At 45.9% G+C, this 13,298-nt stretch overlaps 1 protein-coding gene across 1 annotated transcript in view; it reads right to left on the reverse strand.

Annotated features, from left to right (window-relative positions):
- Positions 1–13,298, reverse strand: part of DNAH9 (dynein axonemal heavy chain 9) — a 346,411-nt gene that overhangs the window by 9,738 nt on the left and 323,375 nt on the right. The window contains exons 66-67 of the mRNA XM_082272319.1: positions 4,186–4,368; positions 1,468–1,857 (exon numbers count right to left, since the gene is read on the reverse strand). Coding sequence (XP_082128445.1) covers positions 1,468–1,857; positions 4,186–4,368 — 573 coding nt within the window. The remainder of the gene's footprint in view (positions 1–1,467; positions 1,858–4,185; positions 4,369–13,298) is intronic.

Genomic DNA, 13,298 nt, shown 5'->3' on the forward strand with positions numbered 1-13,298 from the left:
CGTTTAGGGCCAGGTGGCACAGCACGCCCACCTAGTTACAACGCATTACTCTGATCCCCAGCATTCAGGAGAAGACGGAAGTCCACATCCTCCACTTGTTAGTCTGCTGAAGCCAAAAGACAGGATTCTGATGGGAAGATGAACTGTGCGATTGGGGGTCTTTCTGATAGTGGACTGTGAGATTGGGGTGCCTGTGTGACTGTGAACTCTGTAATGAGGGGAATCTGATGTGATATGGGGACTCTATGGATGATGAGGAGGCAACTCACGTATACCGGCCTCTGATGTAATGGGGTGACTGATATGATGGGGAGCCTTTGATGTATAGAGGTAACCTAGATGTAATGGAGGGACACTGATGTAAGGGGGGCTTATGATGTGATGGGGAGGCCTCATGTATAGGGGTAACTAATAAGATGGGAGGCCGCTGATGGATAGGGGCAACTTTTATGTAATGGGGGGGGGGGGGAGATGTGATGTGATGTGATGTGATTGGGGGGAACTCATGTATAGGAGGCCTCTGATGTATAGGTATACTATGATGTAATGAGGGGGCTTCTGATGTGATGGGGAGACTCATGTATCTGTAATGCTTTAATTGGGGGAATTCTGATGTGAAGGAGGAGGACTCATGTATAGGGGGCCTCTGATGTACAGGGGTGACTGATCTAATGGGGAGTCTCTGATGTATTGAGGTATCTTTCATTTATTGGAGGGACTCTAATGTAAGGGGGACTTCTGATGTGATGGGGAGACCTCATGTATAGGGGGTGACTAATATAATGGGGGGCCCACTGATGGATAGGGGCAACGTTGATGTAATGGGGGGTTCTAATGTGAAGGGAGAGGGGCATCTAATGTGATTGGGGGGGAACTCATGTATAGGAGGCCTTTGATGTACTGGGGTACTTTGATGTAAAGGGGGCTTCTGATGTGATGAGGAGGCCTCATTCATGTAAATGGGGTCCCTGATGTGTAACCTTGATGTAATATGGGGTATTCAAATGTGAAGGGGAGGGGGGGGACTCATGTAAAGGGGGCCTCTGATGGATGGGGGGGGGGGGGAATCATGTATATAGGGCATCTGATGTATAGGGGGTGACTAATATGATGGGGAACCTCTGATGTATAGGGGTAACTAATGTCATGGGGGGACTTTTGGCATGATGGGGGGGGTCTCTGATATGAAGGCAGGCTTATGGTGTGAAGTTAATTTCATCAAGGTGGTTGTGTGCATTGTTCCAAGCTCAGGTTTTCCATTGATAAGTAATCTTTGTTTTCTACATTTTGGACTGGGGTGTTGTGAAATTCTGCATACTTTTAAAGGGTTAGCTTGAGTAATGCTAAACTTGAGATTGTAGTTGAGATGGGATTAATGCACAGAACCATTCCTTTTATTCATGGTGCTCATGTGAATGCGCTCTAAATGAAACCCTGATAAATGCAGGGGAGGGAAACATTTAATACCTGTGTGTCCCAGCGAGCTCCCTCCATGAACAAGCCGTGTACGTAGGCGCCTTCTCGTGGTGGGCTGCTAAAGTCCTCTCGGTTCTTCTTGGTCACGTCGCACTGCAGCGTCATCTTATCCAGCGGCCACTCATTCTTTCGAGCCATGGACTGCATGATGGCGGTCAAGAAGGACTGCGGGTTAAAGAATCCGGCCAGCCACACGGCGGACGGCAGAGCAAAGTCACCGGTCCAGGTCTCCAGTTCTTTAATACGACTGAGAAGGTCCACAAACCAGCCTGCCAGGCCGGCCATGGAGGGGTAGGCTCTCTTGGTCCAAGAATCAGGCACTTGGTCCAGGTAAATGGCATTTTGTAAATTCTCCATGTCGCTGGTCATGGTCAGCTCACCCTGAAAGTTGAGGAAGGAAGAGGTATTAAGATATATAATTTTTATTCTGGGCAGATATTTAAAAGATACAAAGTAATGCAGCTCATTTTTTTATTGTAAGTAACTGAAATTGACTTGGTATCAGCCTCTTGATGTCCCTATAAAGCATGGGTGCTCAACTTGTGGCCCTCCAGCTATTGCAGAACTAGCAAGGCCTATAAAGCATTGCAAGCCAGACAGTTACAAACATGACTCCCAAAGGCAAAGGCATAATGGGGACTTGTAGTTCTGCAACAGCTGGAGGGCCACAGCTTTAGCACCTATGCTATAAAGCAAACTCAGACTATAAGAGGGAGGGGGCAAAGACTGGGGTCAATGGGCATACTGCATGTAAATGCATTGTCAAATTAGAGAGATGACCTCCTTCAGGGTGGGCTAATGACAACACTGTATTTCTTCTACAGTCTATAACAGAAATGGTGGTGTCATCGACAGGCAGAGCTGTGTAAATCTCAGGACTATATGAAAAAAAAATACAAATCCATTAGGAGGAAAACAGCTCCCAAATGTATGTCTATTTAGCTGATTGCATAGAGTTGCTTTTCTCTGGCCTAGGGACCCCTTGACCTCCCAATTAGACTTTTTTTTAAAAACAAATCGATATTTACCTTAATCTGTGGTCACATGATGCACTGGGTTCTGAGTCTTCTCTCTTCCTCACTGCAGATTGGGAAGGTCCTTGTTTGGATGCCCACATCCCTGCCTGGTGACTACACATTGGGATTCCCACTCACAGGGTCCTAAAAACTGTAGTGGCAGCCCGATGAATTTACAAAGATGGGTGGTGACAAGACCAGGATGGAGTGTCTTATTTTTGTATATGGGCTATATAATGAAGTTCCAGGCCTAGTAATGAACAATCTGGTCTTGCAGTAGCCTGGATACAGGTGCGGTGAGTTTGATCACTTGGAAGGTGTATATATATATATATAGTGGTTTTGGGTGTGCTGATATTTGTCAGTCACCTTGAGAAAGTGGTAATTTTTCACCTGTTTTGTTGGGCCCTCAATATACAACTGAGACTCATTATGGGGTGTTGGCTTTTTCTGTGGTATGAGCTATATTACTGGTAGCTATGCACTCCCCATCAGTGGGCATCAGGGTCCGGTGCTGGATGTATTTGTCTATAATTGGCGAAAAGGCCAGTTGACGGTGGTCCGGACTACAGAGCTGGATGACCATCTGGGTAAAAATGGGCTTTTGGAGGGAGTGAATTAAATTTTTGCATGGAGATGGGCTCTAAGTAATTCCCTTCCAACCCCTTGGATATACCTCTGAGTTGTCACGCTCTGCCTCTTTAGACCAGAGGTCTCCACTTTCTAAACAAAGGGCCGGTTTATTGTCCTTCAAAATAGCGAAATAATATGAGCATATCAAAGGTAGAATATCGCAGTGTGTAAAGCGTGCTCTCATCATCAGAGAGGCGCCTCTGATGATGTCAATTATTCTGATGACACGCGTCAGGCGACCTGGGAACAAGCAGCACGCTTTACACACCGCGGTATTCTACCTTTGATATGCTCATATTATTTCGCTATTTTGTGAGTACCATTCTTTTGTTTTAAATAAATGTCGATCTATGCAGTCTGCACTATTGTCCTCCTTCTCTGTTGAGGTACATTGGAGTTGTGATCCTATGAAACAGATCTGGTGGCATTTCCTGGTTTAACAGCCTGAATTATTCATCGCCCTCTATATATTAATATCTGGTAAGCAGATAGTGTGCACATCACGATTGGGTGTTGGCTTCATCTTCATCTGCACAACCGGGAATCGGGACCTTGTTTCTACTTTCCCTTCTCCATTTTATCGGACTATGCATGGACATTTATATCTGATTTTATATCTGACATTTATCTTGTGTTTGGCGCTACTACACCTCATTTATATGATGGGAATTGTAGTTCCTGAACAACTGGAGGGCCATAGTTTGAAGACCCCTATCTTAGATTGTAAGCTCTAATGAGCAGGGCCCTCTGATTCCAACTGTATTAAAGTGTATTGTATTTGCACTGTCTACCCTCAAGTTGTAAAGCGCTGCGTAAACTTTCGGCGCTATATAAATCCTATATAATAATAATAATTTGGTATTAGGGGGAAGAAGATTTCCCATTGTTGGTATTATATGGAGGAATAGTGCCCCCAATATTGGTGTCAGTGGGAAAAATGATGCCCATTGTTGGTTTCCAATGGCAGTGGGAGAAATAGTGCCCCAAGGGCCAGATAAAGGAAAGCAAGCGGAACAGTTTGGACACCACTGCTTTGGACTATAGATATAAACTTTGTTACCTTTAGTCCCAGGTTGAGCTCTTTGAGTGACCGTTTGATCTCGCTGGTCAGCATATTCATCCGCTCGCACTCTTGGAAGGCCACTACTATGTACGGCGTCCTCTCCTCTGCCTTGGCCATTAGTTCAGTGATATTGAATTCCTCTGGGAGCCTCTCTAGAATTTCATCCAGTGTGGCTTTTACCTAGTAAAGGAACAAAAAACATCCTTGCTTACACCGTGGACTTGTGTTGGGCTCGCCAGCTGCACAGCCCCCTCCCCGTCCTATGTGGGTTCCCACTCTGTGATATACAGCCTAGATTGTGCTATGTCTGCCGTGCCGATAGTTGTATAATGGGCTCCTTTCATCTCCAGAACACAATCCACGTCCAACCTTCATGGATACTCAATGACCTTCATGTAAGAGGCCAATAAACTGAGCCGGTTAAGCTACACGACTCTGTTACGGAGTACAAAAGGATCCATTAACTGTAAACAGCAATTCATTATCTGGCGGTCGGGTCACTCGGTAACATGGCCGATTTGAGAGAGGCGCAAGGAAAAGATTCATTGAATGTCTGTGATATGTATATAGCGCATATCAGGATAAAGTCTTCTCTACAGCTGGTTATTGATGTGGAAATTATACTTCGACCCACAAGTCCAAACAAGCCCGATGCAAGTTATACCCAGCGCTCAATAACTTCACAAGTCTCGGCGGTAATGTATTATATTTGTACTGTAGCAGGGGCAGGATTTAGCCTGAGCTCGAAAAACAAACACCCTTTACAAATACGTAATACAGCTAGTGCTGTGCAAACAATTTAGTCCCAGGATCAGATGGTGCCCTGTACAAATGTGTACTGGTGAATGAGGACCACAGAGACTCAAAGGGGAATAAGAATTGTGGAGGTTCACAGGGCAACGGGTACAGCAGCGGGGGCTGCAGATGTGGCGGTCTACAACTATTTTAATGCAGAACAGTTTAACCACTTTACCACCGGAGGATTTTCCTGTCTTACGTCCAGGCCACTTTTTGCGATTCGGTGCTGTGCGACTTTAACTGACAATTGCACGGTCGTGCGACGCCGTACCCAAACGAAATTTACGTCCTTTTTTTCCCACAAAGAGAGCTTTCTTTTGGTGGTATTTGATCACCTGTGTGATTTTTACTTTTTTGCGCAATAAACAAAAAAAGAGCGTTTATTTTGAAAAAATAACAATATTTTTAACATTTTTTTATATGAAATTCCCCCCAAAAAATTGTAAAAATCAAAATTTTTTTAAATTTTTGGCCAATTTGTTTTCTGCTACCTATGTTTGGTAAAAAAAAAAATCACAATAAGCGTACTTTGATTGGTTTGCGCAAAAGTTATTGCGTTTACTAACTAAGGGAAAGATTTCTGTCATTTTTGGTGTTTTTTTTTTAACGCGTAATGGTGGCGATCTGCGATTTTTTTGCGGGACTTCGACATTGCGGCGGACAGATCGGACCCTTGACTGACATTTTTGACACTTTTGGGGGTACCAGTGACATTACTACAGTAATCAGTGCTATACATATGCACTGTTACTGTAAAAATGACACTGGCAGGGAAGGGGTTAATTTTATTGGAGAGGGAGGGGTTAATGTATGCCTGGTGCTTACTAACGTGTGGGGGGGGAGGTGACTGAGTGACTCATGGACAGATCGGATGTTCAGCTATGCTGAACCCTGAGATCTGTCACTCCTTGTCACTTAGGAGATCCGCCCGCTCTGTTTACACAGGCGGGCGGATCTCCAAACTAGATTCCCCGGCGATCACCGCCGCTCCTCTCCTGGCCCGACTCCCGCTGTGACTGAATACAGCGAGAGCGAGCCTCCGGCGGCGCGCCGCCCACAAGGGGCGGAGTCCAGCGACGTAGGTCTACGTCGCTGGACGACAATGAGCCACATTGCTGCAGTAGCAGCAATGTGAGCGGGGGTAAAGCGGTTAAGGTGTCTTTTTTTTTTTTTTATACCTTCTTAGCCCCCCCCCCAGGCTTAGGGACACTTACCGAGAGAGCCTCTTTGATGTTACCTACTCTTTGATCTAAAGCCCCCCATAAACAAGACAAATGCCTTCCTGCATACACTTGTGTTTTCCATTCATATAGGCAGGGGAGGACTGGGCCAGGGGGCAGGGGGGCAATTGCCCCCTGGGCCGCTCTGATGTCCTGTAAAAAGGCTGAACCGCTTCTGCCCCAGACATGCCTAAAGGATTCCTGGTGAAGAGAAGTAAAAAGTCCCTGCAGTTGACCTATTGAGTGCAGGTTAAAGACAAGGACAGAGCGCAGGCCTCCCTCCCCAGCATAGATGGTTTAAACTGTCTGAGCAGAGGCAGGTTCCATGCCCCACTGGGGAGACTCTCCTCCCCTGGCCAGTCCCAACCGAGATGTCCCAGCTCCCCCCAACCGCCCCCTGCTTTCCAGGTTGGGGACCCGGATTCAGCCGGTGAGTATAGAGTACCTGGGGCAGGACTTCAGCCTGGAATGGGGGTAAGGAGGAGAACGGGAAGAGGGAGAGTGGGAGGGGGGCCGAGTCGTGCACCATGGGCCTCTGGTTTGTACTTGCCCCCTGGGCCGAAAGTTGCCAGTCTGCCCCTGCATATAGGGAATGTAATCCCATTGATTTAACAGTTTCCAAAAACAGTTACATTTCCGGCACGTGCTGTCACATCGGTTGTGCTCTCAACCAAACTGTCAAACCATCCAATTGCTGGTGTCATAACTGATCAAGTGTGCAGCATGGCAGTTGAAGATTAAACAGAGGCCAAGATGGCAGCTTCTTTGGCTGAAAGCGATAGGAGGGTATATTTCCACTTTAAGGAGGGACTACAGTCTCCCCCTGGGCCAGTTGTATGTCAGTTTTCAGATCCCCGGCACCGCCATGTTGGCTGTAAGCGTGTCCAGTCCAGAGCGATCCGAGTATAGCCTCCAAAGCTAATGCTAAGGAAATGCCAATCGAGTCCAACTCAAGCAGTGGTGCAGCTGGGAATCTTAATTGAGGTCATTGAGGAAAGGCTAGCAATGTGTCCAGCCTCCAAGGACACTAGCACAAAATTGGGGCATGTTGGGTTAAGGAGGGGGTTGGCTTATAACATTTCTATTTGGCAGTGACCCAACCTCATGGAGGCAGGGTATAACCCAAATGTTTCTGAATTCCTGTGCCCCTCACTAGACAAAGAATTTCTGACTATTGAATATTTAAAAAAATCAGCCTACCCAGAACAAATGTTTTGGCTGTAATTGGAACCTGTTGAGTCAATCCTAGCTCCTACCTATTGAAATTTCCAGAATATACAGAGAAGTTTTATCATATACGTGCCTATTAGCAAGCCATATAATAGAAGTTTTCACAGTCTCTGCTTGGGGAACAAGTGCGTCTCCCCAGCATAGGACAGGAGAGAGTGATTGTGAAGTGAAGGATTATGGGGGATGATGGCTCACGTGTGTCCTATTACCAGCACCAAGCTGTAAGATCTCTGAAAACCACAGTGACAAGTAACCTCTACACTCAGAATTACGAGTACCTGTCTGGCTGATTAGTCCACAAACGAGTTCTGAGTGTGATGAGGACCCGGCTGGATGATTAGTCCTCAAGCGAGTTCTGCAGCTTTCAGCAAATCTGCCGCAAATCATGAAAGATTTGCGATGTTTCTGAGCAATTATATTCAATTTTCAATCATTGTCACACAGGTAATGGGCATTATTTTTAACATTCAAGCTTTACCTAAACCCTGTGACCAGCAGATGCTTAGATGATGCAATTAAAGTAGATGTAAACCCAATCACTAAAATTTCACATAAGCTTTAACATGGTAATATCATTTTATAAAATTGTTTAAATTTCAATAAATGTATCCCTGGCAACCATGAAGGTCCTTGTTCAGGCACTTTCTGTTATAGGGTGACGCTCTGGCCCTTTCCTGTGCGCCTGCGTTGTCACCCTGTTACATGCAACCCTGGTGTACACTGCAAGCGTAGACTGACTTTATCACTAACAAGAAGCCGGTGTTCTGTCAGAATTCCATACCCTATCAGAATTCCATACCGCCGTCATTTCCGGTTGCAGATCAGCTGTGGCTTCGTAGGTAGGGAAATCTGATGGGGTAGGGTTTTCTGATAGAACACCGGTCCAATGCAATGGTGTACAACTGGCGCTAAAGAGAGTGCAAGTAGACAAGAAATGCCTGAAAGACGCTGGGGAAGATCAGCAGCACTTATATGGGAAAAAAAGAACAAAAATTGTATTTTATGGGTAAAAAAAAAAAAAATAGCTTATGTTTTTTTTTTCTTTTATACCCATGTAATTATTTATGAAACACTGTACATATAGCAAACTAATTGTCATCCAGTTAGGGTTGTCATCTCGGTAGAGGTGTAACACACTGCAAAATAGATACCATTTTTTAAGAAATTTTGCACGTGAGTAGTACTAAGACAGCACTTCTTTGTGTTTCTGCGTCCTCCCTTTATATAGTATATCATCTGTTGACTCTGCTACCGTGTTTCCCTGACAATACAGTATCTCACAATAGTGAGTACACCCCTCACATTTTTTGCAAATATTTTATTATATCTTTTCATGTGACAACACTGAAGAAATGACACTTTGCTACAATGTAAAGTATTGAGTGTACAGCTTGTATAACAGTGTAAATTTGCTGTCCCCTCAAAATAACTCAACACACAGCCATTAATGTCTAAACCGCTGGCAACAAAAGTGAGTACACCCCTAAGTGAAAATGTCCAAATTGGGCCCAATTAGCCATTTTCCCTCCCCGGGGTCATGTGACTCGTTAGTGTTACAAGGTCTCAGGTGTGAATGGAAAGCAGGTGTGTTAAATTTGGTGTTATCGCTTTCACTCTCTCCTACTAGTTACTGGAAGTTCAACATGGCACCTCATGGCAAAGAACTTTCTGAGGATCTAAAAAAAAAAGAATTGTTGCTCTACATAAAGATGACCTAGGCTATAAGAAGATTGCCAAGACCCTGAAACTGAGCTGCAGCACGGTGGCCAAGACCATACAGTGGTTTAACAGGACAGGTTCCACTCAGAACAGGCCTCGCCATGGTCGACCAAAGAAGTTGAGTGCACGTGCTCAGCGTCATATCCAGAGGGTGTCTTTGAGAAATAGACGTATAAGTGCTGCCATCATTGCTGCAGAGGTTGAAGAGGTGGGGATCAGTCTATCAGTGCTCAGACCATACGCCGGACACTGCATCAAATTGGTCTGCATGGCTGTCGTCCCAGAAGGAAGCCTCTTCTAAAGATGATGCACAAGAAAGCCTGCAAACAGTTTGCTGAAGACAAGCAGACTAAGGACATGGATTACTGGAACCATGTCCTGTAGTCTGATGAGACCAAGATAAACTTATTTGGTTCAGATGTTGTCAAGCGTGTGTGGCGGCAATCGGGTGAGGCGTAAAGACAAGTGTGTCTTGCCTACAGTCAAGCATGGTGGTGGGAGTGTCATGGTCTGGGGCTGCATGAGTGCTGCCGGCACTGGGGAGCTACAGTTCATTGGTGGAACCATGAAAGCCAACATGTACTGTGACATACTGAAACAGAGCATGATCCCTTCCTTTCAGGGACTGGGCTGCAGGGCAGTATTCCAACATGATAACGACCCCAAACACACCTCCAAGGCGACCACTGCCTTGCTAAAGAAGCTGGGGGTAAAGGTGAAGGACTGGCCAAGCATGTCTCCAGACCTAAACTCCATCGAGCATTTGTGGGGCATCCTAAAATGGAAGGAAATACCCCTAGGCTTTTTCTGCTGGGGAAGATGGGTACTTGATGATGAGGGTATCAGAGGGAGTTCTAGTGGGACATTTTCCCTCAAATGGCATGCAAAGCAAAACTTCTTGCATGCAGCATCTGCAGCACAACATTTTATCCAAAGAGCCCTCCTCATGGTCACTGGCAGGAGGCCCATCTGGGAAATGAGACAACCAGTTGCACTGCAGGGCCTGTCAGAGAGAACAGAGTTCTAGAAAGGGCTTCCCACTATGTATTGATGGGGTCTTTAAAGACAAGTGTTTCCTCCACAGGGATGGTTAACATTTTATTGAACCAGAACACTGGTAGACCCACAAAGGGGGCAATCTATTTCCTAACAAAGTCCTCCCCAAATGGGTAACAAAGCTGATAAATGTTTGGGAGGGACAAACTGGGAGACTGGGAAGGTCCGCATTCTTCAAATCTCCATAAAAAAACAGCGGGTGCACCAGAAATATCTTTGCACATTTTGAAGCCCTAAAAGAGCTCAGACTGGGTACAGCACTGACAGAAGCTTCAGGCTGCTCCTCAAGCATTAATGTGGTGCACACTATGTTAATGATCGGCAGATCAGATTGGGATTCTGCAAGGGAAGGTGTGGAAGTGTGCTTATAGCCTCTATGGTAATGCCCCGTACACACGCATCGATTATTGGCCGGGAATTTTCGGCCAACGTCCGATCGGCCGATTTTCGGCTTGTTAGTATGATGCTTTCGACAACCGACTCCGACTTTTCGGCCGAATAAAATCTGTTGTGCAGGCTATAAAATTTTTGTTGGCCGTCAACACAACGGCCGATTTTCCGTCAGTCAGTACAGATTTCGGCAGACAAAAATCTGATGAGCAAGACTGGGCATGCTCAGAGAAGAAAAAACACACGGAAAGTAAACCAGCACATGACATCACTTCTGAAGTAGATTTTTGTTGGTCGAGAAAATTCATGTGCAGTCTAGGCACATTCCAACCAACACAACACCACTCTGGACAAAAGTCGGCTGATAATCGTTGCGTGTGTACGAGGCTTTAGAGTAGGGCTGCACGATATTGGGCAAATAAGTAAATTGCGATATTTTGTTTTCAGCGATATATATCGCGATATTTCTCCAGTCATGTGCTATCACTGGGAGACGCATATCACAGGGGAGGAGACAGGTCGCACTGAGGAAGACGCTGCTTCAGCCAATCAGCGCTCAGCTTACATGACACTGCACAGCTGGAAGGAAGCGATGTGTGTGCGGTGTGCCCGGTGTCAGCTGATCACCTCCATCCCTCCCCCGATCTCACCTGGTGATGGTGCTGTGCCAGAGTGTAGCCGGGGAACACACACACCCGACCCCCCCCCCCCCCCCCCCCGGACCGAGATCCGGTGTTGTGTCGATATCAGTTTCCCCTTGCTTTCGGCTGTGATCGGAACTCCGTCCCTCCAGCCCGATGAAATCCAGCCCTCCCAGCTCTGCCTCTAGTCTCCAGCCGACCATTACTCCGCCCTGCACCGCCCATTGTCTCTCCATTGAATCCATTTACAAAACATTACAGCCTGATCCCGCCCCCGATGCAGCCAGGAGAGACAATGGGCAGAGCAGGGTGGAGTAATGGTTGGCTGGAGACTAGAGGCAGAGCTGGGAGGGCTGGATTGCATCGGGCTGGAGGGGCGGAGTTCCGATCACAGCCGAAAGCAAAACGGATGTGTCGGCTGCCAACACTGTGAGTCCTCCTCCTCCCCCCCCGAGTCCCGACTTCTCCCTGTGCTAAATATCGTGTCTTCGGCGATATGAATATCGCCCACGCCCGCAGAACGATAGTCGATATCACATCGACTATCGTTCAGCCCTACTTTAGAGTCAGCAATCACGTGCTATTTGGCTCAAAAATACTCCATAACTGCAGTGAAAAACAGTCGGGATAGAGCTGAAGAGGCAGAAACACCCAAGGCTAAGGAAGATTTTGAGGATGGCATGGACTCTAGCAGAAGGCAAAACTTAATGCAATGCTGGAACTATTAGTGGAGCATGTGCTGAAGCCACCTGATATAGCAGGACTGAACCCACATGTCTAGAACCGGGCATGTTGCAAATAAAAATGGAAAGCATCTTAGGTACAAGGCTCAGTCCTTAGTTACTCACAATCCTGACTGCTGGGTAGCAGATATAGGGGGTTAGGTGGCCAAGTGAATAATAGGCAGTGTTGGGGGTAACTAGTTACAAAGTAACTTATTACACAGTAACTACATTACTTTTTTTGGTAACTAAGTAAAGTAACTAGTTACAATACTAATATTGGTAACTACACTACTTTACTAGGCTATAGGAGGTAACTACACTACTATACTAGTCTATAGGAGGTAACTACACTACTTTACTAGGCTATAGGAGGTAACTACACTACTTTACTAGGCTATAGGAACGCGCTTTCCTGCATTACCCAAGCCGTGCGATACAATCGTTATTTCGAAGAATAGAGAGGGATGAAGTTTATGAATTTTTGTTGCACTTTATATTTTAATCTGTTTTTTCAGGTTTAGTTCTCATGTTTCCCAAAGCCTGTGTTTATACAATAAACTCTATGCAGAAAGAGTGTCATGTATCTTCTTCTACACGGTCAATTAAGAAAGAGGGAAGTAAAGTAATAAGTAGTGAAGTTACTTTTCAAATGCAGTAACTAGTAAAGTAATCTCATTACAATTTACAGAAGTAACTAGTTACATTTTTTGAGTAACTACCCCAACACTGATAATAGGACACTGAAAAGCAGGAAAGAAGGTGGGAGTATGTGCGTGTCTCAGTCCCTCAGCATTAACCCCTTCTGTTGTAAGCGAGCGGAAACAGGAATGGTAAATGGTTTCCAGTAGTCCTATGAATGAGGTAGCTTCCAGTGGTTGAGTCTGACCGACCTTACAAAGTGAGTCTCCAGAGACAGGTCACACCAGGGGCTGAGTATCTAAAATGTTTCAGGAACCAGGGGCTAAGGAGAGGGGGGCGCAAATTACAAGAACAGAGATGCAAATACTTTAGCAAGCCAAACGTACATGTATTTCACCTGCGCATATAGCAGTTTGGCTGGAATTCAGTTGTAACCTTTTGCTTCTGTGCAGTTTACAGGTAATGCTGATGGCAGGGAGCCAAGACACACGGGAAGACATCTGATCTATAGCAGCTGACCTGTGCGTGCTCTGAAACACGCGGCCTCCAGGGGTGAGGTGGGGCTGTACATGTAGGTCAGTACAGAGCTCCCCTGCAGCCAAATTGCCTTCTTTTGTTGTCACATTAGTTGATGAGGAGATGCACACATATCATACGTGATTGGAAATATACAGTGCATCTGGAAAGTATTC

The sequence above is a fragment of the Pelophylax lessonae genome (genome assembly GCF_965119305.1).
Source record: "Pelophylax lessonae genome assembly, chromosome: 11".
Lineage (NCBI taxonomy): Eukaryota > Metazoa > Chordata > Amphibia > Anura > Ranidae > Pelophylax > Pelophylax lessonae.